This window comes from Lycium barbarum, chromosome 2 (assembly GCF_019175385.1).
Source record: "Lycium barbarum isolate Lr01 chromosome 2, ASM1917538v2, whole genome shotgun sequence".
Classification (NCBI taxonomy): domain Eukaryota; kingdom Viridiplantae; phylum Streptophyta; class Magnoliopsida; order Solanales; family Solanaceae; genus Lycium; species Lycium barbarum.
The window spans coordinates 126,648,198-126,673,266 of NC_083338.1; the positions used below are offsets into that span (position 1 = coordinate 126,648,198).

A 25,069-nucleotide genomic window follows, 5' to 3' on the forward strand; every position below is an offset into this window, starting at 1 on the left:
CGATGAGAACCATTGACAAAACGGGTCGGGTTCTGGTAGATTCGAACAAATTAACCTGAAAATAAACTCACCCGCACCATGAAAACCTCCGTCAGCTTTACGGGGGAAACCATCACCAGATCAGAGCTCTGGAACGAAGAAATATCCACCGTCAAATGTTGTAATTGGCGAGTCATCTCTTGACAATCCAAATTTAGGAGTGCGTGATACGATTACCTCCGGCAAGGGACCGAGCAAGGCACCAGACTATGCTTTACGAGCTGTGAAGTCGTTATTCTCTACAAAATACAAATAATAGCCACGAATTGCAATTTGTTCAAAATGTATTTATGTACGGTAAATCCAGTGTATAAAATGTTTACACCATGTAATTTTCCTAATAATATCGTGAGATTAATAACAACAGGATATATAGTGAATATACTTTTCTTGGTAGATGTTTGGTCAATTCGATAAAATAGATTATACAGGGTATAATATAAAACATGTATTTAATTTAAAGTAGATAAATTACGATAAACTTTTATTTTCAATTCTAACCTTATCTTTGTTTAAAAAAATTGGAAGAAAACCTTAGGAGAAGGGCAAATGTGCCATTTTGTTCTTTTTATTCCAAGATTAGTAATCCTGAAATTGTTATTACACCTTTAACGTGGGATCCAAAATTATCAATCCCAAAATTGAAAATCTAAAGCAACCTGAGATATACTAATCCCAAATTTAATCGAAATAGATTTCTCTTTTTCCCATTGGCTACTTCTTTTTCTTTCCACTTTTTTTCTCTATACTCACTGCCGATTTCCCCTTGCCCGCTCTTTCTCAGTTTCTATTCCTGTGTTGCGAATTTATATATATTCAGGTAATTACTTTCATTCCTTTTAATATCACTCCTTTACACTTAAGTAAACACTTGTATGTCGCTGATTGTTGTGAACGCATTAAATTGATGTTATATATGAGTAACAATTTAATTGTTTGTTTTTAATCTGATTGCTTTCTCCTTTTTACATGTTTATTTTTTAATTTGTGAATCTATCATATGTATCTTTTCTGATTTGAATTCTTCTGTGTCTTTTTATGATCCTTTTTTCAAATACATCTGCTGCTATATTGTGGTATTTTGAGATACATAATATGGTAAACCCTGTCAGGGATAATGCTATATAATGAGGGAATTTGCATGGAAATTTTAAACAGATAGAAGGAATAGTTTAATTGAAGGGAAACTTTACCTAAATGTACACTTAGCCCATCTTGTTTACCAAACATGGCTGAAGTAGGCGGAGCTAGGTTGGACTAAGGGGGTTCATTCGGTGAAAAATTGCACTATATATACAAGGTTAAAATTATTTTATATATATATATATAGTACATGTTGACGGTTTCAGGAGAGGTAAAGGGAGGCCGAAGAAGTATTGGGGAGAGGTGATTAGACAAGACATGACACAGTTTCACCTTATCGAGGACATGACCGTAGATAGGAGGTTGTGGAGGACTCAAATTAGGATAGAAGGCTAGGTTGCTTATCCTTTCACCCTAGTAGTTGTAGTTTTGCTCATTCGTTTATTGCCATTTGATTTCTGCATTTGATTTCTGCTTATATTTGTTGGGCCTTTGTACTTTGATTATCTTATTTATCTATGGTAGCTAATGCTCCTTTCTTTCCGGACTGTTCTATCATACTTTCTCGCTTTTGTTATTCATCGTTTTCATATTGTTTTTGATATGCTTGTCCCTATCTGACTTTTTGTCTTGTTTTCCTCAAATGAGCTGAGGGTCTTTCGGAAGCAGCCGCCCTACCTTTCAAGGTGGGGGTTAGGTCCGCGTATACTCTACCCTCCCCAGACCCCACATTGTGGGATTCTACTGGGCTTCTCGTTGCATATAGTACATGTTGAATCCCCTTGGCTTCATCGTGTGTTTACTTCTTTATATTTTTGAAACCTAAAAATCCTAGCTCCGCCCCGAAGTATACACTGCCTATACAATTCGGCCGTATAGGTAGTGTATAGGTATTTATATTATAGGTATAGGTATGTATATTTAGTATACTTTATACACTACCCATACACAATGTGCATATTTTGTAAACTAGATGGTCGAATGGTATGTGACCGTAATTTTCGCTTAATTAATTGAATGTAGGGTCTCTCTCTCTCTCTCTCTCTCTCTGGCCAAAGCTGTTGGCTAAGTGTATTCCTTATGTTTCCACGTTTACCGTTTTCTCTTTTTGATTGGTAATTATGGGATATCTTAGATTAAAACAAGGTCTTATTCAAAAGATAGATTAGTTTCAGTTCAGTGACCAGTTAGTCTATCTAGAACTGAAAATTGAGTTAGGGTGTGTTCGGTATGAAGGAAAATGTTTTTAATGGAAAATGTTTTCCAGGAAAATAAGTGGGGTTTCTTACTTATTTTCTTGTGTTCGGTAAGTAAGCAAAAAAAATTATCCTAAAAGCATTTATAGACAAATTACAAATACTATGGGAGGTGGTGGTGGGGGTAGGGGTGTGTGGATGGGTGCTACACTGGGTGGGGTCAGGATGAGGTGTGTTGGAGGGTGGGGAGGACACAATCAACGTGGAATGCCACTTGTAAAACTTGTTTTCCCTACTTTCATTAGGGAAGTCATTTTCCCTACTTCCACTACTTCCACTGGGGAAGTCATTTTCCTCATTTTTATGGAATTTGTTTTCCTAGAAAAATGTTTTCCAGAACTTTGACCAACCGAACATGGGAAATTGGAAAATATTTTTCTTCACTTCTGAAGATACCATTAATCGAATTAATCCAACATCAACCAAGTAGCATAAACTATTTGCACTCTATGCCGATAGCAGCTTTGTGTTAAAGGTAGCGATGCATGACGGACTGCTTCAAATTGTGGGTCTATTTGACTAGACTAAACTCCTGTCAGGAAAGGAACAAGAAAAGCAACAACAACGTACCTAGTTAAATCCCACAGTGTGAGGTCTGGGGAGGGTAAAGTGTACGCAGATCTTACCCGTAACTCGAGAGGTAGGGAGGCTGTTTCCGAAACAAGAAAAGCAAAAGCAAATAAATTAATGGCTTAGAATACTTTGATTTTTAGAGCAATACATACATATACCTAAATTTAACTATAGCTCTGAACTATAACAGAGTCGTCAAACATGCACAGTATTCTTTTTGATGACATGAGAACCCGCAGCCGCTACCTTTTGGGTACGCACAGGGTAAACCCAGCTCCTGTGCAATAGCTCGCAAACCACACGGGAGAGATAACCCGCGCTAGGCAAGCCCCATGTGACGAGCTCGACCCAGAAGGCAAATCCTTTGCTGTCGTAGGCAGGGGGTTTCGAACCTGAGTCCTCCATTATGAAAGCCTCATGCTCAACCAACTAGGCCACCCTTGCGGGTAAACATGCACAGTATTCTTTCGGGCCATTTCTTAAACAATTTGAATGCAAATTGTAATAAACCAAATGTAATACAATGGAAGGCAAAACCAACCTTCTTTTCACGTTTTCCAGAGTTTAAATAAATTAAACTCAAGAATGCAAGTCAAGACTAAACATTTGAAAAGAGCAAATTATGTGTGGTGGAAAGAAAGCGGAACAAACACAGATGCAACTCTGAATCAAGATGAACAACATGAAATGTTAATTCATGTTTGGAGCTTTTCGAGGATAATAAGCATGAAGATATTCAAATTAAAGTCATGTAAAGCCCCGTAAATTTTGGACATTTATTTGGACCAATTAAATATCTTAATGAAGCGTGTTAAGTGACTCAACCCCAAAACCATTTATAGGTGACAGCTGATTGTACGTGTCGTATTTGTGGCCTTGTATAAGGTGAAAGACCAAGAAAAACTTGGTTATATGTTGTAGGAACAAATAAGATATATATGAGCATCAAGGAGCACAAATTGATGGAGCAAGTCCACTAAAGTGAGTACATAAGCGATGGTTTGAAGGGTGAATCCTAAGTAATCCTTTACATCTTATCACATTTTTGAGGAAGCATGGCAGCATATCTATTAGTATAGCTGCTGCCCTGTTCTTGTTGTACTGTACAACAGGATATGGGAAAAAGATGTAATATTGGAAAATGGAATGACTTTTGAAGTGGAAAGACAGCTGAACACTTGGCTTTAAATCAGCCATGTGAAGGCTTGAATTCTTACATACATTTAATGGGATTTATGAGGCAAGGCCACCGCAATGGGGCGGAGGAATCACGAACACTCTTATTTGTTATTTTACTTAGGACACCAGGTGGGGTTGTGTCTATTACTACTATCTTATGAAAGGAATGATACATTGGGATTAAGAGCAAGACAAGGATCCCAAACACTACAACAACAACAACAACAACAACCCAGTGAAATCCCACATCGTGGGGTCTGGGGAGGGTAGAGTGTACGCAGACCTTACTCCTACCAAGGTAGGACGGCTGTTTTCGAAAGACCCTCGGCTCAAGAAAAGCATAAAAGCATAAAAAAAAGTCAGATAAGGCTAAGAAATTCAAAGCGACATGGAAAATCAATAATGCAATCGACACAGATACCACAGGATAATCAAAGCACAGGAAATAGCAGATAGTTGCATAAATCGGAGCACACAAAATTATATTGCGATACTGCGACTACTAATAAGAACGGATAACGAGACTATCTACTAGCCTTCTACCCTAATTTGGGTCCTCCAAACCCTCCTATTTAAGGTCATGTCCTCGGTAAGCTGTAATTGCGCCATGTCGTGTCTAATTACCTCTCCCCAATACTTCTTCGGCCTACCCCTACCTCGTCTGAAACCATCCGTGTCCAACCTCTCACACCTCCGCACTGGGGCATCTGTGTCTCTACTCTTCACATGCCCAAACCATCTCAATCTCGCTTCTCGCATCTTGTCTTCCACCGAGGCCACCCCCACCTTATCCCGAATATCCTCATTCCTAATCCTGTCGCTCCTGGTGTGGCCACACATCCATCTCAACATTCTCATCTCGGCAACTTTCATCTTTTGAACGTGAGAAATCTTAACTGGCCAGCACTTCGCCTCATACAACATAGTCGGTCTAACCACCGCTTTGTAGAACTTGCCCTTAAGTTTTGGTGGCACCTTCTTGTCACATAGCACTCCGGAAGTAAGCCTCCATTTCATCCACTCTGCCCCAATACGATGTGTGACATCATCGTCAATCTCCCCGCTACCTTGCACAATAGACCCAAGGTACTTAAAACTACTTTTCTTCTGGATGGCCTGGGTACCAAGCCTCACTTCCACGCCAGCCTCCTGAGGTGCTTCACTGAACTTACACTCCAAGTACTCTGTCTTGGTCCTACTCAGCTTAAACCCTTTAGCCTCCAGAGTATGTCTCCAACCCTCCAGCTTAGCGTTAACTCCGCTACGAGTCTCGTCAATCAGGACTATATCGTCCGCGAAAAGCATACACCATGGCACCTCACCTTGAATTTGCCGTGTCAATCCATCCATCACTAAGGCAAATAGAAACGGACTAAGAGCTGATCCTTGATGCAACCCCATCACAACTGGAAAGTGCTCTGAGTCTCCTCCTACTGTCCTTACTTTGGTTTTGGCTCCCTCATACATGTCCTTGATCACCCTGATGTACGCCACAGGTACACTTTTAGCCTCCAAGCATTTCCATAGGATCTCTCTTGGAACTTTGTCATAAGCCTTTTCTAGGTCGATGAATACCATGTGTAGGTCTCTCTTCCTCTCCCTATACTGCTCCACCAATCTTCTCACCAGATGGATGGCTTCTGTAGTTGAGCGTCCCGGCATGAATCCGAACTGGTTCTCTGAAATAGACACACCTCTCCTCACCCTCATCTCCACCACCCTTTCCCACACTTTCATAGTATGGCTTAGCAGTTTGATACCTCTATAGTTGTTACAACTCTGGATATCTCCCTTATTCTTGTACAGAGGGATCATTACACTCGCCCTCCATTCTTCGGGCATCAATGCCGTCTTAAAGATGACATTAAACAACCTAGTCAGCCACTCCAAACCTGCCGGCCCCGCGCTCTTCCAAAATTCCCCAGGAATCCCGTCAGGTCCGATCGCTCTTCCCCTGCGCATCCTACGAACAACACCCCTAACCTCCTCAACCTTAATACTCCTGCAATACCCAAAATCACGCTGCCTTCCTGTATGTTCTAAATCTCCCAACACAATGTCTCTGTCCCTTTCTTCATTCAAGAGTTTGTAGAAGTATGACTGCCATCTCCGTCTAATGAGAGTCTCCTCTACCAATACTTTGCCATGCTCGTCCTTGATGCACTTTACTTGATCCACATCACGTGCCTTTCTCTCCCTCGCCTTGGCTAGCCTGAACAATTTCTGGTCCCCTTCTTTCTCTTCTAGTTCAGCATACATGCGTTCAAAAGCTGCCGCTTTTGCCGTCGAAACCGCCAACTTCGCCTCCTTCCTCGCCATCTTATACAGCTCCGTGTTTGTCCACTTCTCCACCTCATCCTTGCTTTCTATCAACTTCGCATACGCCACCTTCTTTGCTTCCACTTTCCCTTGAACTTCTCCATTCCACCACCAGTCTCCTTTATGTTGGCCACAACTACCTGTCGAGACCCCCAACACTTCCCTTGCTACCACCCTAATGCAACTAGCCGTCTTATCCCACTTACTGGTCGCATCCCCATGACTATCCCAGGCCCCCATATCCTTCAATTTCTCTCCCATCTCCAGTGCACTAATCGTGGTCAAACTACCCCATCTGATCCTAGGACGGTCATCCACGACCCTCTTCTTCCTCGTCCTCTTGATCCCTAAATCCATCACCAAGAGCTTATGTCGGGTTGTAAGATAGTCACTCGGAATGACCTTACAATCTTTGCATAGACCTTTATCATCCTTCCGAAGGAGTAAAAAGTCTATTTGAGTTTTAGCCACCGAACTACGGAAGGTTACCAAGTGTTCCTCCTTCTTTGGGAAACTCGAATTGGCTATCACCAACTCAAAAACTCTTGCAAAGTCCAAAAGTGAGACTCCTCCTCCATTTCTGTCCCCGAAGCCAAAGCCTCCATGCACATCATCATAACCTCCCGAAATAGGCCCGATGTGTCCATTGAAATCACCTCCCACGAATAGCTTCTCAGTAGGCGGTATGCCTCCCGCTAACTCGTCCAAATCCTCCCAAAAGCGCCTCTTCTCCTCCTCGCCTAAGCCCGCTTGTGGCGCATATGCACTAATAATGTTCAAAGTGAATTCTTCAACGACCACCTTAATCGACATCATCCTATCAGTGACCCTCCTAACCTCTACCACCTGATCCCTTAATTCACTATCCACTAAAATGCCCACCCCATTTCTATACTTCGACCTACCAGAGAACCACAGCTTATACCCGTCTACCTCCTTAGCTTTAGGACCTACCCATTTGGTCTCTTGGATACAAGCTATATTAATCTTCCTCTTCTTAAGAATCTTAACTAGCTCTATGGACTTCCCCGTTAACGTCCCAATGTTCCAAGAACCTACTCTCAGCCTAGACGCTCCTTTAACCCACTTACCCCTCCTAAACCTCGCCCCCGTCCCCGAACGAGAACATGACCCTAGTCTACCATCACTAAGCAAAGCCACAAGAAAGAGTATGAACTAATAAATTCAAAAGTCTAAAGTTAGCAAAATGTTACTACAAATGTATGGACAAATAATGGATATAGCAACCGGAGGTACCAACTCCAGTTGAACTGAACCTGGTCGCCGCCGGAAAACACTGTTACTGTTCAACGTCTGAGGTACTGTTCACTGTTGAAATTCCGTTCCCAAATACCTGAAACAGGAGAAGAGAAGAGAGGGCGGGGGGGGGGGGGGGGGGGGGGGGAAGAAAAAGGAAAAAAAGAAGACAGTAGGGAAAAAGAGGGGGCTGCCGGAAAATTCTCCGGCGATGGCGCGACTGAGTTCTTGCAGTGCCAACAGCAGCTAGAGAAAAAAAAAGGAGAAGAGAAGAAGAATAGGAGATGAAGAAAAGGGAAGGAGAAAAAATAAATCTGGCTGGAAAAGTGGCCGGCGTTACCTGGTCGCCGGATGTGGTGGCAGGTGGGGTGGGGGGGGGGGAGAGGCGATGTTACCGTTGAGGGTAGAGGAGAGAGAAGAGAGAGAAAGCTATTTAGGAGAAATCAAGTCTTTTGCTGGGTAAAATAGAGAGGTATGAAGGGCAGAAGCTCTTTGCCTCTCTATTTCATTTGGTTGTATAACTGAGCCTTGGAAGGGGAAATAGAAACCAAGCAGCTATCCGATCAGTTTTGGAGGGGGGTGGGGGGGTTATCGCAGCTCTTCTATGGTTTCATGTAAACTCCCAACACCACTTCATTTAAATGGATAATTTTAGTACCTTGCATATATTTGATTTACATGTCAAAAGTTTTCTTTAATTTCTTTAGTTTCGTGCCCAGTCCAACACCTTCACATAAAATGAAACGGAGGAAGTTATTTGCTTTTTCTTTTTAGTTCCCACTAAATCTCCTGTTCTACTCTTCTATTTCACTTACATCCAAGAACACCCGTCTTGTTAGGTGGTCATAACTTCTCTTGGTATAACCTTGTAGTCTTTATATATGGTCTTATCACGTCATCCGGTAAGAATAAAGTCCATTTATCTGTGGTTACCTCCACTCTTGAATATTATCACGTTTGACACTCAGAAGGTAAATTCAGATTATATAGTTATGTGGACGTTTTTAATCCATATCCTATCATCAGGAAGTAACGAGCAAAAACAAAATTGCAATTTTTGGCCCCTAGTTCTTAGGACTTGTGCTTTTTCCATCCTATATTGGTTTTTGAAATTGGTAAGTAGTAGTATAAATAGAAAGAACACAAGGCTTGTGCCAGATTACACCCAAAAAACCATTCCATCCTACTTCCTTTGAATAAGTGTTGACACAAAAGCTTGTAAGGCAGTGGGGTCAGATGTAGTGGATACTGTTTTTTGTAAGGTTTATGGTTGGTATTCTTCATGATCTTCTTGAATTATTGGTATTTGATTTCTCCTTTTGAAGTACCAATTTCACTTACCATAATGGGTTTTAGTAATACAACTCATTTCAGATTTACATGCGGATACAATTCTGGCTATCTGTAGTTCTGCCAGCAAAGAATTAAATGGAGTGGCTAGTAATCATCGTTACATTGGTTATGCTGTGGGTGGCTTCACTCTTCAAAATTCTCCACGAATCTCTGTCTGCCTCACAAGTTGAAGTTTTAAATGATGGTATGGGGTGACTTCTCTACCAACTGTCTTTCTTGTTTTCTTTTGTATTTACTGGCTGCCTCAGTGTTTTTATGCACTATTCTTTTAAAATCTGAATACAGACACAAATACAACTCTCCCTGTAATGTTTGTTCTGCAGCTAATTGCTTCACTTCTTATTATGTATATTCTTTTTATGTATCAGGTGGAGTTCGTTGCAAGAGAAATGTCTTGTTGGTTATTGCCCATCCTGATGACGAGTCTATGTAAGGTTTAACGTCTTAACTTTAAGTTGTTATTTGTTCCTGTCATGAATTTTCTGAGCAAAGCAAACTTTTGAATGGCTGTAGTTGGAGTTGCAGGCTAAGACACTTGGAACTATATGGTAGTTTTGATCAAGATTATGAGAGCCCTATGTATCATTAGTTATACACTTATGCAAAGTTGCTCAGCTGAAACAAAATTTAATTAGTTGAGCTATAGTTGAACGCATATCACAGAATAATAAGTCCCATGAATTCGTAAGCCCATCTTGAAACGTGGTGGACTAGAAATTTCGTGGGCCCTTTGTTAAATAGGTCATTAAAGAACTGAAATATGATTTGTCTTTATACAAATTATGATTTCAATCTTTTTGGTTTGGTTTGTTTTGTTAAGCACATGATGTCCTGATACATGAAAATTTACAACCTAAGAAAATTCTAGTCCTTTCTTTTTCTTATGTTTATCAAATTTCCTTTATGCTTGTTCTAAGAGAAGCATCCTTTCCTGGACTATATTTTTCTTTGCAGCTTGTGTTAAAAATATAGTTGGGAAGAAGGCTCACAACTCTTGATGTTAGTTGATTGTTAACGTGTCTCTAACTATAGATATCAATTCCCCCATATGATACAATGACCTTTTAGTGTTTAGGAAATCTTGTTATTAAGTAATCAATATTGTATCTATTTGATGTACAAAGCATCACTGTTAAGATGATAATGACTTATGGTGCTTTCTACTCTATACTGCAGGTTCTTTACTCCAACCATTAATTATCTCTCTTCGAGAGGATGTAATTTGCACATATTATGCATGTCAACAGGTAAGGCTCTTAGAATATTTCAATTTCTGTTGCAGATGCTGAATCAAATATTACTTTTATGCCTAAGTTTTGAGTGGCATGTGTGTGTTGGTTATCGTATATATGTCTCAAGATGCAAAAAGTAAACCTTAAATGGAAAGTTGATTTTTGAACCAGTTGAAATACTTTAGCAATTTTTTTCAACCCGGTTGAAGCAGTGTTGTTAAACCCGAGGTTCACTTTCTGAATTTGATTTATTGCATTTCTTATGTATGATCAGAACACAAATCTAGAACTGTTCTTTAGCAAATCTTTATCTTAGATAACCAAGAGTCTATTACTGATGCTAACTTTCAGTATTTCGTTTCTGCTTTGTCGCATTGTATTGAAAAATAGGTAATGCAGATGGTATGGGCAATGTCAGAAAAGAAGAACTTTATTTAGCCTCGATTGTGCTTAAGGTAATGTGAATTTTATCTGAATAGAAATCTGGGCGATGCACTAATGCTAGATCTGTGATCTATTATGTCGGCTTTCATGCATTGTCCCTGCATTCCTCTATTTCTGTGAATTACTATAACAGAAGTTTTTGTAAAATGTTGGTGAAGCTAGTCATATGAGTCGTTGATCTTTCTGCTCTCTATTTACTCATGTAGGTTCCACAAAAGCAAGTGAAAGTCCTTGACCATCCAGATCTACAGGTATTCTGATTGTATCAGAATAGTATATCTCTATGTTCTTAATGTTTGAGCAAAGTTCTAATGCCTATATTTTACTAGGATGGTTTTGGCAAATCATGGAACTCTAAGTTATTGTCAAAGATTATCAAGGAGGAAATTGTCAATTCCGCAATTGATTTGGTAAGTTATTTCAGTAATTATCTTGCTCAACTAAGATGGCCTTCTCGGTTAATCTTCAGTAGCTTGTGCTTCTTCGATTGTTTTAAATTTAAGCTTCCTCCCGTTGAATTCATGTATAAGTGGCTTTTCTACTTCGCTAGATTAAATTTTTTATCTGAAGATATATCCTTCAATTATTTGTTCATTTTGGTTGAATATAAAGAATATAGTTTCCATAATTCTATTTTCAGATGCCATGAATCAATTTGATTTGATTTACCCTCTACTTAATTGGAGTTTATATGGAAGAATCCGCTATGACTTCATTTAGGCCTACCATTCTGGATTTTAAGTAGAGAACCCAATACAATGGATTACATATTCCTTACTTGGTGTCTACCAAATATACCAACTACCTTCGAAACAAGTGCAAATTTTAATGTGATAGACCTTAAGCTGTTTCTTCATAGTTCGTCCATTAAGAGGATCTCAAATTTGCCAGTCATAAGGCAGCAATCTTTTTTAGTTTCTTTCACTTTGAGCTGCTTTCATCATAGATTTTTCATAAAATAGCTCTAATTTGCAGTTTCAATGTGGAGATAGTTTGAGTCTCTCACACCCTAAACTGATTGCTTCATGGATTTGTCATTAACAAGAGCTCTAATTTGCAATCTCAAGGTGGAGGCAATTTTAGTCTCACACCCTAAGCTGGTTGCTTCATGGGTTTGTTATTAAAAGGAGCTCTAATCTGCAGTCTTAAGGCGGAAGCAATTAGTCTCTCGCACCTTAAGCTGTAATTTGTCAGTCTTAAGGCGGAGACAATACTAGTCTCTTTGACCCTAAAACTAGTTTCTTCATGCATGGGCCATCCTTTTGAACAAGAATTTTCCCCTTTTTTTGCCTACAAAAAGAAAAAGACAAAATAAGAAGAAAAACAACAACAAGAAAACACAAGTAGAAGAGAGGTGGTTACCTGCCAAAACGTTTCAGATTTTGAAGTCAAGTTGAATAAATTTTCCTAGACTTGACCAAGATTTTTGGTGAGGATGAAGCTCTTGAAGTGTAGTTTCTAGCAATCAATATGATTCATAATTTGAATACTTCTACGTCAAGATATAATTTTTTAGTGAAGATGCTCCAAGCTGAAAATCTAAACGTGGCAGAATGTGAAGGTAAAATTCAAAATAATCCTGAAGTAATTTGACTCCCAATTTTGATATGTTGTAGCCCTTTGTTTCTAGTTTCGGGAGAATCAAGAGGTTTGCGATTTAGACATTCCTACATCAAGACAAAAAACATTTGGTGGAGCGGTGCAAATCTGAAACTGTTGGCGTGACAGAATTTATAGCGGACTTCAAAAGATCATCTAGAACGATCTTGAAGGAGTTTAATTCTAGATTTTGGATATGTTATAGATCTTGAAATCTAGTTTCTGGAATACCAAAGGTTTTATGATTTCGACGTTTCTATAGCAAGTTATGAATTTTCTACCACAGAAGTGCTTAGTTGTGTAAAAGTAAAAAAGGAAAAGAAGAAGGGGACTTACTTGTTAGAAAGCCTTCGATGGATGATGGAAAACCAAGACTAAAGACCACTTTATGTAGAAGTTAGGAGGATGGAATTTGAGAAGGATAAGGTTTTCAAAATCAAAGAGGATACAATCTCTCAAGCCAAAGAGAATTAGGTTCTCACTTCTCAAAAGTCTTGTAGTATAAGGTTTTCAAGGGCATAATGTTTTCCACTTGTGCAAGGAAAATTCTAGGAATCTACAAAGTCCCATTAGGATATGGAAAACACAAATTGTAAGGAAAAAATCTTTCTATCATGAAAATGTTTTGAATTTTTCTTATCAATAGAGGGATTCAATTCAAACTCCTGAATTACAAGTGTTTCACATTCAGTTTTTTTTTTTTTTTTTTTAAACGGTTAAAACATTCATTCAAGTCACATAAAACCAAAATTGTTAATTGTCTTCATCTGAAACTTCAAGGCCGGTCTTTGATTTCAACAAATCTACACCTCGACAAATCTTGAAGTAGGGGTATTTGTAGGCATTTAACATTTATTGAATTTAAATTCATAAAATAACTTGGACTCTATTAACTTCCAAGATATATTAGTCCAAATAAATACTATGGGCTAATATATTTGGATTAATTAGTCCATCCAATAAATATGAATTTAATTAATGGTCCAATTTTATTGAGCTAGAGCCTGTTTGGATGGGCTTAAAAAAAGCTGCTTATAAGCTGTTTTCAGCTTATAAGCTGCTTTAGATAAGTTAAGTCAAACAAACCCAATTAATTTTTTGGGCTTATTTTAAGCACAAAATGGCTTTAAGCTGGCCAGCCAAACACTCAAAAAAGCTGAAAACAGCTTATAGGCAACTTATAAGCCAATCCAAACGGGCTCCTAGTTATTTTATTTGCGCTTCAAATGATGACTCTACGTTGTTAAGCCCAAGATGTCATCTTATCCTAGATGCTCATTTGATGTCACAGGTCAAATGACAGGCACACCAAGTCAAATGAATGAGCCAATAAGATCATTTACATGCTAAATGACATGGCATTTAGTCAAATCAAAAGCCAAAAATATACTCCACGTGTACAAGTGAAGCTTGACCAAAGGCTTGAAGCTTGATCCTGAATTTTATGTCTTTAATCCAAAGGCTTGAAGCTTGATCTTGAATTTTATGTACTTAATCTAATGGCTTGAAGATCGTGGAATGCTTAAACATTTGAATGCTTGCAGCTTGTAGAGAAATTTCTACTATTTGATCCACGAGTTCTTTCTTGCTTGTTATGAATTATGGTCTGTTTTATGAATTATGATGAGCCTTATTTATAGTTATAGGAGGAAGGGTTGTGACGAGCACAAACTCTTTTCATTTGATTCGCTGACTTAAATCACCAACCAATCAGATTAAAAGAGTGACAGAACCCACTTTTGATCGGCCAGAACATGTTATTTGTACATGTGACACATTCTCATCGGCCTCTTGATTTGACTTATACCATGTCATTTTGGCATGTGGGTTATCCTATTGGCTTTTTCAGTTGACATGGCGTGGCACGTCATTTGGCTCGTGACGCCAAACTGAATCTGTAGGATAAGATGACATCTTGGGCTTAACAAAGTGGGCTCATCACTTGAAGCCCATATTGGCTAGCCCAACAAAATCGGACCATTAACTAAATAATTGGACTTAAATAAATAATCCAATATATTTGTCCGTAATATTTATTTGGACTAATATATCTTGAATTTAATATAATCTAAGTTCTTGATAAAAAAACTTAATATAATCTAAGTTATTTTATGGATTTGGATCCAAAAAATTACAATCACCCCTTACTTCAAGACTTGTCGAGGTGTAGAGTTGTTGAAATCGAAGACGGGCCTTGAAATTCCTGTTGAAGACAATATTCCATCTAGGCCTTTATGTGTCTTGAAGGAATTTTGTTTTCCATTCTTTTGTGAAAATTGAATTTTCACTTGTAATTCGGGAGTTTGATTTGAATCCCTTTATCAAAAGGAAAAAATTTCAAAATATTTTTATGATAGAAAGAATTTTTTTTCTTGCAATTTTGTGTTTTCCACATACGTATCGGATTTTGAGGCCCTTAGGATTTTCTTGCACATCTGGGAAATATTAATCTCTTTCGAAACCTTATTCCACTTGACTTTTGAGAAATGAGAACCTAATTCTCTTTGGTTTTGAAAACCTTATCCTTCTCAAATTCCATCATCCCAACCTCTATATGAGCTGGTCTTGATTTTGCATCACTCGTCACTTTTTTCACAGCAAGTCCTCTTCTTCTTTTCCTTTTTCTTTCGAACTTTTGTCGCTCTTTTCACAGTTAAGCACGTCTATGGTAGAAAATTTATATCTTACTGGAGAAACATCTAAATCGTGAACTGTTTGATTTCCCAGAAACAAGACTTCAATATCTCAACATACCAAAAGTCCAAAATTAAGCTCCTTCAGGATCATTCCAAATGATGTTTTGAAGCCAGCTTTAAGTTATGTCACGCCAACAGTTTCAGATTTCCACAGCTTCTTCAAAAGTTTTATATCTTGATATAGGAACACTAAAATTGCAAGTCGCTTGATTCTCCCGAAACTAGACAGAAAGGACTACAACATATCCAAGATTCGAAATCAGATCCCTTCAGGATAGTTCCTAGTAACTTTTGGAATTTCCCGTCAGACTGCCATGTTTGGTTCTTCAGATTACGCACCTTAACGAAAAATTTATATCTTGATGTGGAAGTACTGAAATAAAGAATCGTTTGGATTGTTGGAAACTAGACTTTAGGGGCTTCATCCTCACAAAAAATCTTGGCTAAAATCTCACTGAATTGATTGAGGAGAATTTTTTAACTTGATTTCAGAATCTGAAACGTCTTGGCAGGTAATCATCTTTCTTCTACTTGTGTTTCCTTTTTGTTGTGCTTTTTTAATTGGAAAGAAGAATTCTTTTGAAGAATCCAAACTTAAGGCGTAGTACAGGATGAATTTCATCCACGCTTCAACATTTGGTTATGTTATTGAAGAATTCAAACTTAAGGCGTAGATGGGATGAATTTCATCCATGCTCTAAGACCTTGGTTTTCTTGAGATTTTCTGATGACCCTGAAAACGTCGAACTTAAGCATAGTACAAGATGAATTTTCATTCACGCTGCAAGATCTCGGCTATGTTTCTTCGAGAAGTCAAACATAAGGCTAGCACAGGATGAATTTCATCCGCACCAGTGTTATTAAAGGCGAGCGCCTTCTCGCCTTTGGCGAGAGGCGAGGCAAGGCGTGGCTGCTGCGCCTTTCATGGCCATGGCGAGCAGACCTTCAAAAGGCGCGCCAATGGCGAGAAAGGCGCTAATGGCGCATGGCGAGGCGAGCTGGAAAGGCGAGGCGAGCAGAATTAAAAAAAAAAAAAATTAAAAGAAGTTAAATAAAGTGGAGGACTCTTTTCATGTCCCCTTTTCCCGTTTTGTTGTCTGACACTAATTTGTTTTCTTTATTTAATAAATAAAAGCTCCACTAAGTTCTTAGTGGAAAGTTTCAGGTATGTCTCTTTCTCCTTCTTGTTTTTCTTCAGTTCTTCTTCTTTCTTCTTCTTTCTTCCTCCTGTATTTTCGACTTCTACTTCTTCGTCTGTTCTTCTTCTTTTTTTCCGGCGACAATTGCTCTGTTTTTTTCTCCTCTGTTAATTGCTCTGTTTTTTTCTCCTCTGTTTTTTTTTCTCTGTTTGGACCAGTGAGACAGTGGTTGTTTTGCTTGTCTTGTCACTTATGAATTATTGACTCGTTCAAGTTCTAGACTTTTAGTATCTACTATCTACTTTTAATTTTTGAATTGAAATATTTGCTAATATGTTATTGCTAGTGAGATTTTGATTATTTACATATGCAATTAAATATTTTAATTTTTTGGTATTTATTGGCGCCGCACTTCAAAAAGGCGAGCGCCTCGCCGCGCGCCGCGCCTTAAGGCGACGCAGGCCCTTGTCGCCTTTAGTCGCCGCGCGCCGTCCAAAACACTGATCCGCACTTTAAGAACTTGGCACTTGAGATTTTCATCGAAGAAGACCCTGAAGAAGTCGAACTTCAGTGTAGTACAGGGTGAATTTATATTTTTTCAAAAAGTCAAACTTAAGACGTTGCACCGGATGAACTTCATCTGCACTTTAAGATCTCGGCTATATTTCTTTAAGAAGTCAAATTTAAGGCATAGAGAGGATGAATTTCATCTGTGCTTCAAGATCTCGGCTATGACTTTGAAGCCTTTGCTCAACTACTACAAAATAAACCACGGCAAGACTGACCACCATGAGTATAGATAATATTTTTTGTTCTCTTTTACAGGTAGAGGAGCAAATCAACTCAAGAGATTTCACTGAACCAATGGAAAACCCCCTAGTTGAAGAATGAAAATAATCTTCTTCCTTCAATGTAAATAAAGAAGTCAAGTCAAGAGTTATTTTGAGCAGAGGGAAATCTTATTTAAATTTGCTGTCACTTTTTCATTCTGTAATATCTGTTTTTTCTTGTTGTTTTTATCCAAAATGTTGCCTTAGGGTTATTTGTGAGCAGAGGGAAATCTTATTTATGTCACTTTTTCATCTCATGGACATTTGCTTTCCAGGTCATAACTTTTGATAATTATGGAGTCTCAGGTCACTGTAACCATCAAGATGTTCATCAAGGTGTACGGTAAGTTATTCATCATATTCTGGTAGACATTGGTAGTACTTTTGCAAATGAAATTAGTCACTATGTTTTGGTATTAATTGGAAGTGCTCTTGCAGATGTTATGAAGAGAGTTATTTAGTATTGACAGTGATATTTAATAAGTACTAGCAAAGTTTCATAATGATCCTGTTTCTTTCTAGTTTGATATCTCTTGTACTTGATTAGGTTTTTTGAACAGGCATCATTATAAGGGTTTTTTTACTTTTCTTTTGTTGAATCTAAAATTGATTGACATGCCAATAACATGTTGTGTATTTTGTATGACATGGAAAACTTTGATGAGTTGGACACTCTGCTCTAGATGTAGGACTTCATAATAAATCTTCTTCAAGATTCAACAAATTAACTTAACCATAGTTCTCCCATTATGATAGTTATGTTAGCACATTTACTTTAGGTCCTATAATTCTTGGAGTCTTTTAGTCATATCAGATATTCATATACCAGCATAAACTATAGAGAATTTTAGTAGTTTTTATTTCTTTTCATTTTTATTTTTGTATATTATCGGCCTGAGATGAGCTTAAACTGGGCAACGTGGTTAGTGAGGGTTCATACAATTGTCTCCAACTTGGGATTGGGATTGAGGCGTAATTGTTGTTGTAGTATAATTCTCCCACTAGTCTTCTAGAATTTGGTAGTGAAATATGCAAGGCTGTAAGGCTTAGAATTAGTAGTTTTTTTGAAGTTAAATTTCCTTGAAATGTTTACTTTGTTAAAACACATTGGTAGCACCTCTAATTTATGTCTTCATTTTCCATATTTTGTAGCTCTTTTTTTATAAAGTGGTCTCTTTATATGCAGAAAACTTTGGCAAGATACTTCACATAAAGAAGTTGAGGCCTGGGAGCTTGTGAGTTCTTCCCCTGTCTCTTTACTTTTGGTACTACTTGTAGATTTTTTGTTTTAGTTTCATAGGATGCGAGCAGTATGTGGGATAGGACGACCAGTTGCATTAGGAAAGCAACTAGAGAGGTACTGGGGGTCTTGAGAGGTCGCCATAGGGGGCATCGAGGGGACTGGTGGTGGAATGGAGAAGTCCAAGAGAAGTTGGAAGCAAAGAAGGTGGCGTATACGAAGTTGGTAGACAACAGGAACGATGAGGAGAAGCGGACGAATAGGGAAAGGTACAAGATGGTGAGAAAGGAGGCTAAGTTGGCAGTTTCAGCAGTTTCAGCAGCAGCTTCTGAACGCCTATATGTAGAACTGGAGGACAAAGGCAGGGATAAGAAGTTGTTCAGGCTAACCAAGCGAGGGAGAGGAGGGCACGTGATTTGGATCAAGTGAAGTACATCAAGGACGAGGATGGTAAAGTGTTGGTGGAAGAAGCTCTCATTAGACGGAGATGACAGTCATACTTTATAAACTCTTGAACGAAAAAGGGGACAGAGACATTGTGTTGGAGAATTGGAGTACTCTGAGAGCCGTCGTGATTTTGGGTATTATAGGAGTATTAAGGTTGAGGAAGTTAAGGGGGTTGTTTGTAGGATGCGCAGGGGAAAAGCGACCAGGTCTGATGAGATTCCTAGGGAATTTTGGAAGAGTGCAGGCAGAACAGGTTTGGAGTGGCTGACCGGGTTGTGTAATATCATTTTTAAGACGGTGAAGATGCCCGAGGAATGGAGGTTAAGTACAATGATCCCTGTGTACAAGAACAAGGGTGACATTCAAAGATGCAACAACTATAGAGGTATCAAGCTGCTAAGCCACACTATGAAACTGTGCGAAAGGATGGTGGAGATGAGGGTGAGTAGAGGCATGTCTATTTCAGAGAACCAGTTCGGATTCATGTCGGGACGCTCAACTACAGAAGCCATTCATCTTGTGAGAAGACTGGTGTAGCAGTATAGGGAGAGGAAGAAGGACTTACACATAATATTCATCGACCTAGAAAAGGCTTATGACAAAGTGCCAAAGGAGGTTCTATGGAGATGCTTGGAACATGTGGCGTACATTAGGGCGATCAAGGACATGTTTGATGGAGCTAAGACTAGGGTAAGGACAAGGGGAGAAGACTCGGAGCATTTTTCAGTTGTGATGGGGTTGCACTAGGGATCAGCTCTTAGCCTATTTTTATTTTCCTTGGTGATGGATGGATTGAGGCGGCAAATTCAAGGTGAGGTGCCATGGTGTGTGTTATTCGCGGATGACATAGTCTTGCTTGACGAGACTCGCAGCGAAGTTAACGCAAAGTTGAAGAGTTGGAGACAGACTCTGGAGTCTAAAGGGTTCAAGTTGAGTAGGATCAAGACAGAGTACTTGGAATGCAAGTTCAGTGACGTATAACATGAGGATGACATGGAAGTGAGGCTTGGCACCCGGGCCATCCAAAAGAAAGGAAGTTTCAAGTATCTTAGGTCTATCAAGGAAACGGGGATATTGACGATGATGTCACACACCGTATTGGTGCATGGTGGATGAAATAGAGGCTCTCTTATGGAGTGCTATGTGATAAGAAGGTGCCACCAAAGCTTAAAGGCAAGTTCTACAAAGTGATGGTTAGACCGACTTTGTTGTATGGGGCAAAGTGTTGGCCCGTCAAGAACTCTCACGTTCAGAAAATGAAAGTTGCAGAAATGAGAATGCTGCGATAGATATGTGGGCACACTAGGAGAGATAGGATTAAGAATGAAGATATCCGAGACAAGGTGGGAGTGGCCTCGGTGGAGGACAAGATGCGGGAAACAAGGCTGAGATGGTTTGGGCATGTGAAGAGGAGAGAAATTGATGCCCCAGTGCGGAGGTGTGAGAGGTTAGCTATGGACGGTTTCAGGAGGAGTGTGATTAGACAGGATATGGCGCAATTTCAGCTTACCGAGGACATGACCTTAGATAGAAGTTTATGGAGGATATAAATTAGGTTAGAAGACTAGTAGGTCCGCTTATCCCTTTGTACTAATACTCACAGTTTTGCCCTATAGTTTCTTGTCCTTTGATTTACGCTTTTATCGGTTGTTTCTTGTACTTCGATTATCTTATTTGTCTGTGGTAGCTACTGCCCCTTTTTATAAGATCAAACAAAAAAAAACAAACAACAAGCCCAGTATAATCCCACTATGTGGGGTCTGGGGAGGGTAGAGTGTACGCAGACCTAACCCCCACCTTGAAAGGTAGGGCGGCTGTTTCCGAAAGACCCTCGGCTCAAGAGAGGAGAGAAAAAAAAAAAAAAAAAAAAAAAAAAGGACAAGACAAAAGGTTAGATATGATCAAGCGTATCAAAAACAATATGAAAGCAAGGAATAACAAAGCAAGAAAGTCATGGTAAAAGGAGAATTAACTGCTATAAATAACTATGAAAATGAAAACAATGAAAGTAAATAAGCCATTATAAACCAACAGATACTCGCAGAAATTAAGAGACAAGAAACTATAGAACAACATAACTACTCTTAAGGGAGGATAAACGTGACTACCTACTATCCTTCTACCCTAATATGAGTCCTCCTTACCCTCCTATCTAAGGTCATGTCCTCCGTAAGCAGGAAATGCGCCATGTCCTGTCTAATCACTTCCCCCCAATACTTCTTCGGCCTACCTCTACCTCTTCTGAAACCGTCGCTGGCCAACCTCTCGCACCTCCGCACTGGGGCATTTTCATCTCTCCGCATCACATGCCCAAACCATCTCAACCTCGCTTCCCGCATCTTGTCTTCCACTGAGGCTATTCCAACCTTGTCTCGGATGACTTCATTCCTAATCCTATCACTCCTAGTGTGCCCACACATCCATCGCAGCATTCTCATTTCCGCCACTTTCATCTTCTGAACATGAGATATCTTGACTGGCCAACACTCCGCCCCATACAACATAGTTGGTCTAACCACCACTTTGTAGAACTTGCCTTTAAGTTTCGGTGGCACCTTCTTGTCACACAACACTCCGGAAGCAAGCCTCCATTTCTTCCATCCTGCACCAATACGATGTGTGACGTCATCATCAATCTCCCCATTTCCTTGTATAATAGACCCAAGATACTTGAAACTATCTTTCTTCTGTATGACCTGGGTGCCAAGCTTCACTTCCACGTCAGCTTCCTGTACTATATCACTGAACTTGCACTCCAAGTACTCTGTCTTGGTCCTACTCAACTTGAACCCTTTAGACTCCAGAGTTTGTCTCCAAACCTCCAGCTTAGCGTTAACCCCGCTGCGAGACTCGTCAATCAGGACTATGTCATCCGCAAATAACATACACCATGGCACCTCACCTTGAATTTTCCACGTCAATCCATCGATCACCAAGGAGAATAAAAATGGGTTAAGAGCTGATCCCTGATGCAGCCCCATCACCACTGGGAAGTGCTCTGAGTCTCCTCCCAAAGTCCTTACCCTGGTCTTGGCCCCATCATACATGTCCTTGATCGCCCTAATGTACGCCACAGGTACACCTCTAGCCTCCAAGCATCTCCATAGAACCTCTCTCGGCACTTTGTCGTATGCCTTTTCTAGGTCGATGAATACCATGTGCAAGTCCCTCTTCCTCTCCCTATATTGCTCCACCAGTCTCCGTACAAGATGAATAGCTTCTATAGTTGAGCGCCCCGGCATGAATCCAAACTGGTTCTCTGAGATAGACACGCCTCTCCTCACCTTTCCCACACTTTCATAGTGTGGCTTAGCAGCTTGATCCCTCTGTAGTTGTTGCAACTTTGAATGTCGCCCTTGTTCTTGTACAATGGAATCATTGTACTGCATCGCCATTCTTCGGGCATCTTAGTCGTCTTAAAGATGACATTAAAGAGTCGAGTCAACCATTCTAAACCTGCCCTGCCTGCAGTCTTCCAAAATTCCCCCGGAATCTCATCGGGCCCGGTCGCTCTTTCCCTACTTATCCTACGAACAACACCCTTAACTTCTTCAACCTTTATATTCCTACAATATCCAAAATCACGACACCTCTCGGAGTACTCCAAATCTCCCAACACAATATCTCTGTCCCCTCCATCGTTCAAGAGTTTGTGGAAGTATGACTGCCATCTCCGTCTAATGAGAGCGTCCTCCACTAGTACCCTACCATCCTCGTCCTTAATGCACTTCACCTGATCCAAGTCGCGCGCCTTCCTCTCCCTCGCCTTGGCTAGTCTGTACAACTTCTTATCCCCGCCTTTGTCCTCTAGTTCGGCATACGGGCATTCAAAAGTTGCTGTCTTTGCCGCCGTAACCGCTAACTTTGCCTCCTTCCTCGCCATCTTGTACAATTCCCTATTCATTTGCCTCTCTTCATCATCCTTGCTGTCTACCAACTTCGCATACGCCACCGTTTTGCTTCCACCTTCTTTTGAACTCCTCCATTCCACCACCAGTCCCCTCGGTGCCGACCACGACTACCCTTCGAGACCCCCAACACCTCTCTAGCTACTTCCCTAATCATTTTATCATTTTTTTTTTTGCTTTCGGTATTTTCATTTTCATATTGCTTTGAATTGCTTGTCCTTATCTGACAGTTTTTTGGCCATGCTTTCTCTTGAGCCGAAGGTCTTTCGGAAAAAGCCTCTCCACCTTCTTAGGTAGGGGTAAGGTCTGTTTACACTTTACCCTCCGCAGACCCCATATTGTGGGATTCCATTGGGTATGTTGTGTAGTTGTTATGGGAATATCATACATCAACAACTACGTGTACGTCTCAATCTCAACTCAACTATATATATTCTTTTTTATTTGATCAAGTAAATGCATTTCATTTCATAAACAAGGCCATAAACCGCCATATACAAAAAGCTTACACTAAGCCAGTGTGATTGCATCCACATCCTGTACAATAACCAGGTTGCACCAAAAAGCTAGCAAAATAAGACATCTTTGCATCACCTAACTGCAGATCGTGCAGATCGCGAATTATATCTGTGATTGCATCCACATCCTGTACAATAACCAGGTTGCACCAAAAAGCTAGCAAAATAAGACATCTTTGCATCAACTATATATATTCTGACAGACTGGCCATCTTGTCTCATTTAAGCTCATATATATTCTGACAGACTGGCCATCTCGTCTCATTTCAGCTCATCTTTTTCTTGGGAATATCATAGCTAGAAGAATTCAGATGTTAATTTGTTTTGCATTTTTATGACTATGGTTGGCATCTTTGCCAATCACATCTTTGTGGTCTAAGTTTTGGAGTTGGAGCTTTGTAATTAATCATTTTCAGGTTAGCACTAGCATATGGCGCAAGTACAGCGGACCAGTTGACATATGGTTGTCCCTCCTATCTGCCAAGTTCCATTTAAGTGGAGTGGTGCATTGCTTTCTAAATGAACATCCCAGAAGGAGCTTAGCTGCAATGGCTCGGCACAAGAGTCAGTGGGTTTGGTATGTACTATCTTTGCTATTTTCTTACTTCTGGTACACGAGTAAGGAAAGTTTTGAAAGAAGAAATAAAGGAGGGTTTTCATTCCCAGTTTCTCTTTCCAGACATTCTTTTCCTTTTGTCTGTGGGGAGTTGTGGTTTATTGCATTATGGGAGCGTGAAGACACATCAAGTATAAAGAAACTGATCTATAAGACACATCTATAATCCTCTTGATTTTAAGTTATCACGCAGTAGAAAAGTAGTTGCAGATAGACTTTTGGGACTAATGCATCGGTGCTTAATCAGATGCTTAAAGGGAGGCTTCCTGAAAGTTGCAATCTAACATTTGCTACAAAAGAAAGAAAAACAAAAGGGGGGGGGAAGAAGCATTTGCTAGATTGCAGTCCACACAATCCATGTTGTAACTATGTTTTAGTTTACTTCTTCAGGTTTCGCAAGCTATTTGTTTCTTTCTCAAGTTACACATACGTTAACTGCATTAGGAAGATCAACTAGATACATGTAAGGTTATTGGTTCAAGAAGACACTTGAAAGGACGATCAACTAGATGTTGGTTCAACAACACTTGAAATGGGAATGGTAAGTAAGACCACTCGGTGGATCATCTAAGCTGAAGTCCCGCATCTCTCGTGTGAGCTTTTCTTTGAAAAACTTAAGATAGAATAAAAATTGAAGGGAGTGTTAGAATCTTTGGTTGTTGTAGAATAACCCTTTCAGCGGCCTGTACTTTACCTTGAGAAAATTATTCCTTTTTCAAGAACTCTGTGTAAAGTAACGCTCAATTTCCTTTTGAAGGTTTTGAATCCCTGTAAGTAAAAAGAAAATTGCTAAAATCAACCACAAAATCAGATTATAATCTTTCTCCTCATCAATGCCGAGGATAGTGCGCACTTAATCCTTTTAATAGACGCAATACATGCATCTATTTACTTTCTGCATATGTCATTCTTTCTGAAATAAGTAAATTCTGCATCAACTTATGACAATATTTCTATAAGCAGAAGTTTAACGAACACCAAGAAGAAGCTGCTTGTCCTTCCTCAATTTTTATTTTTTGCTTTATGCATCCAGTTTTAGAAATCTATTTGTATGATAAATCGTGCAAAAGGTAAAGAGAGAAGCACACTCAACGAGAAGTCTCTCCATTTTTAGGGCTAGACCTCTAGTTAAAAGTAAAGGAATTTCATCCTTCCTCAAGTTAATCATGTATGTGCAACCAGAACTAATGATGAAATTTAGTTCTAAACAAATAGAGCTAAACTGGAAACTTTGCTAAGAGACGCATGCTTGAATTTTAAAAAATGAATATGAAAGTAATACGCATTGGAGTATTATGGCGGCTGAGTAAAATTAGTTGTGCTCAGCATCTTTATCTATGA

At 39.5% G+C, this 25,069-nt stretch overlaps 1 protein-coding gene across 6 annotated transcripts; it reads left to right on the forward strand.

Annotated features, from left to right (window-relative positions):
• The first annotated feature begins 648 nt into the window (after positions 1–648).
• On the forward strand, positions 649–24,523 carry LOC132627128 (probable N-acetylglucosaminyl-phosphatidylinositol de-N-acetylase). Of its 6 annotated transcripts, none has more exons than XM_060342280.1 (11): positions 649–859; positions 9,063–9,243; positions 9,428–9,488; positions 10,236–10,306; positions 10,679–10,746; positions 10,942–10,986; positions 11,065–11,145; positions 17,275–17,342; positions 18,186–18,234; positions 23,529–23,689; positions 24,119–24,523. In XM_060342280.1, exons 2-11 carry the CDS (start codon positions 9,135–9,137, stop codon positions 24,183–24,185), a joined length of 780 nt encoding a protein of 259 aa, XP_060198263.1. In that variant the 5' UTR covers positions 649–859; positions 9,063–9,134; the 3' UTR covers positions 24,186–24,523. The 6 variants fall into 6 exon arrangements, with proteins under 6 accessions (XP_060198263.1, XP_060198262.1, XP_060198265.1 ...); XM_060342279.1 differs by having other exon boundaries at positions 650–859; positions 9,081–9,243; XM_060342282.1 differs by having other exon boundaries at positions 651–859; positions 9,081–9,243; positions 10,682–10,746.
• The last annotated feature ends 546 nt before the right edge of the window (positions 24,524–25,069 follow it).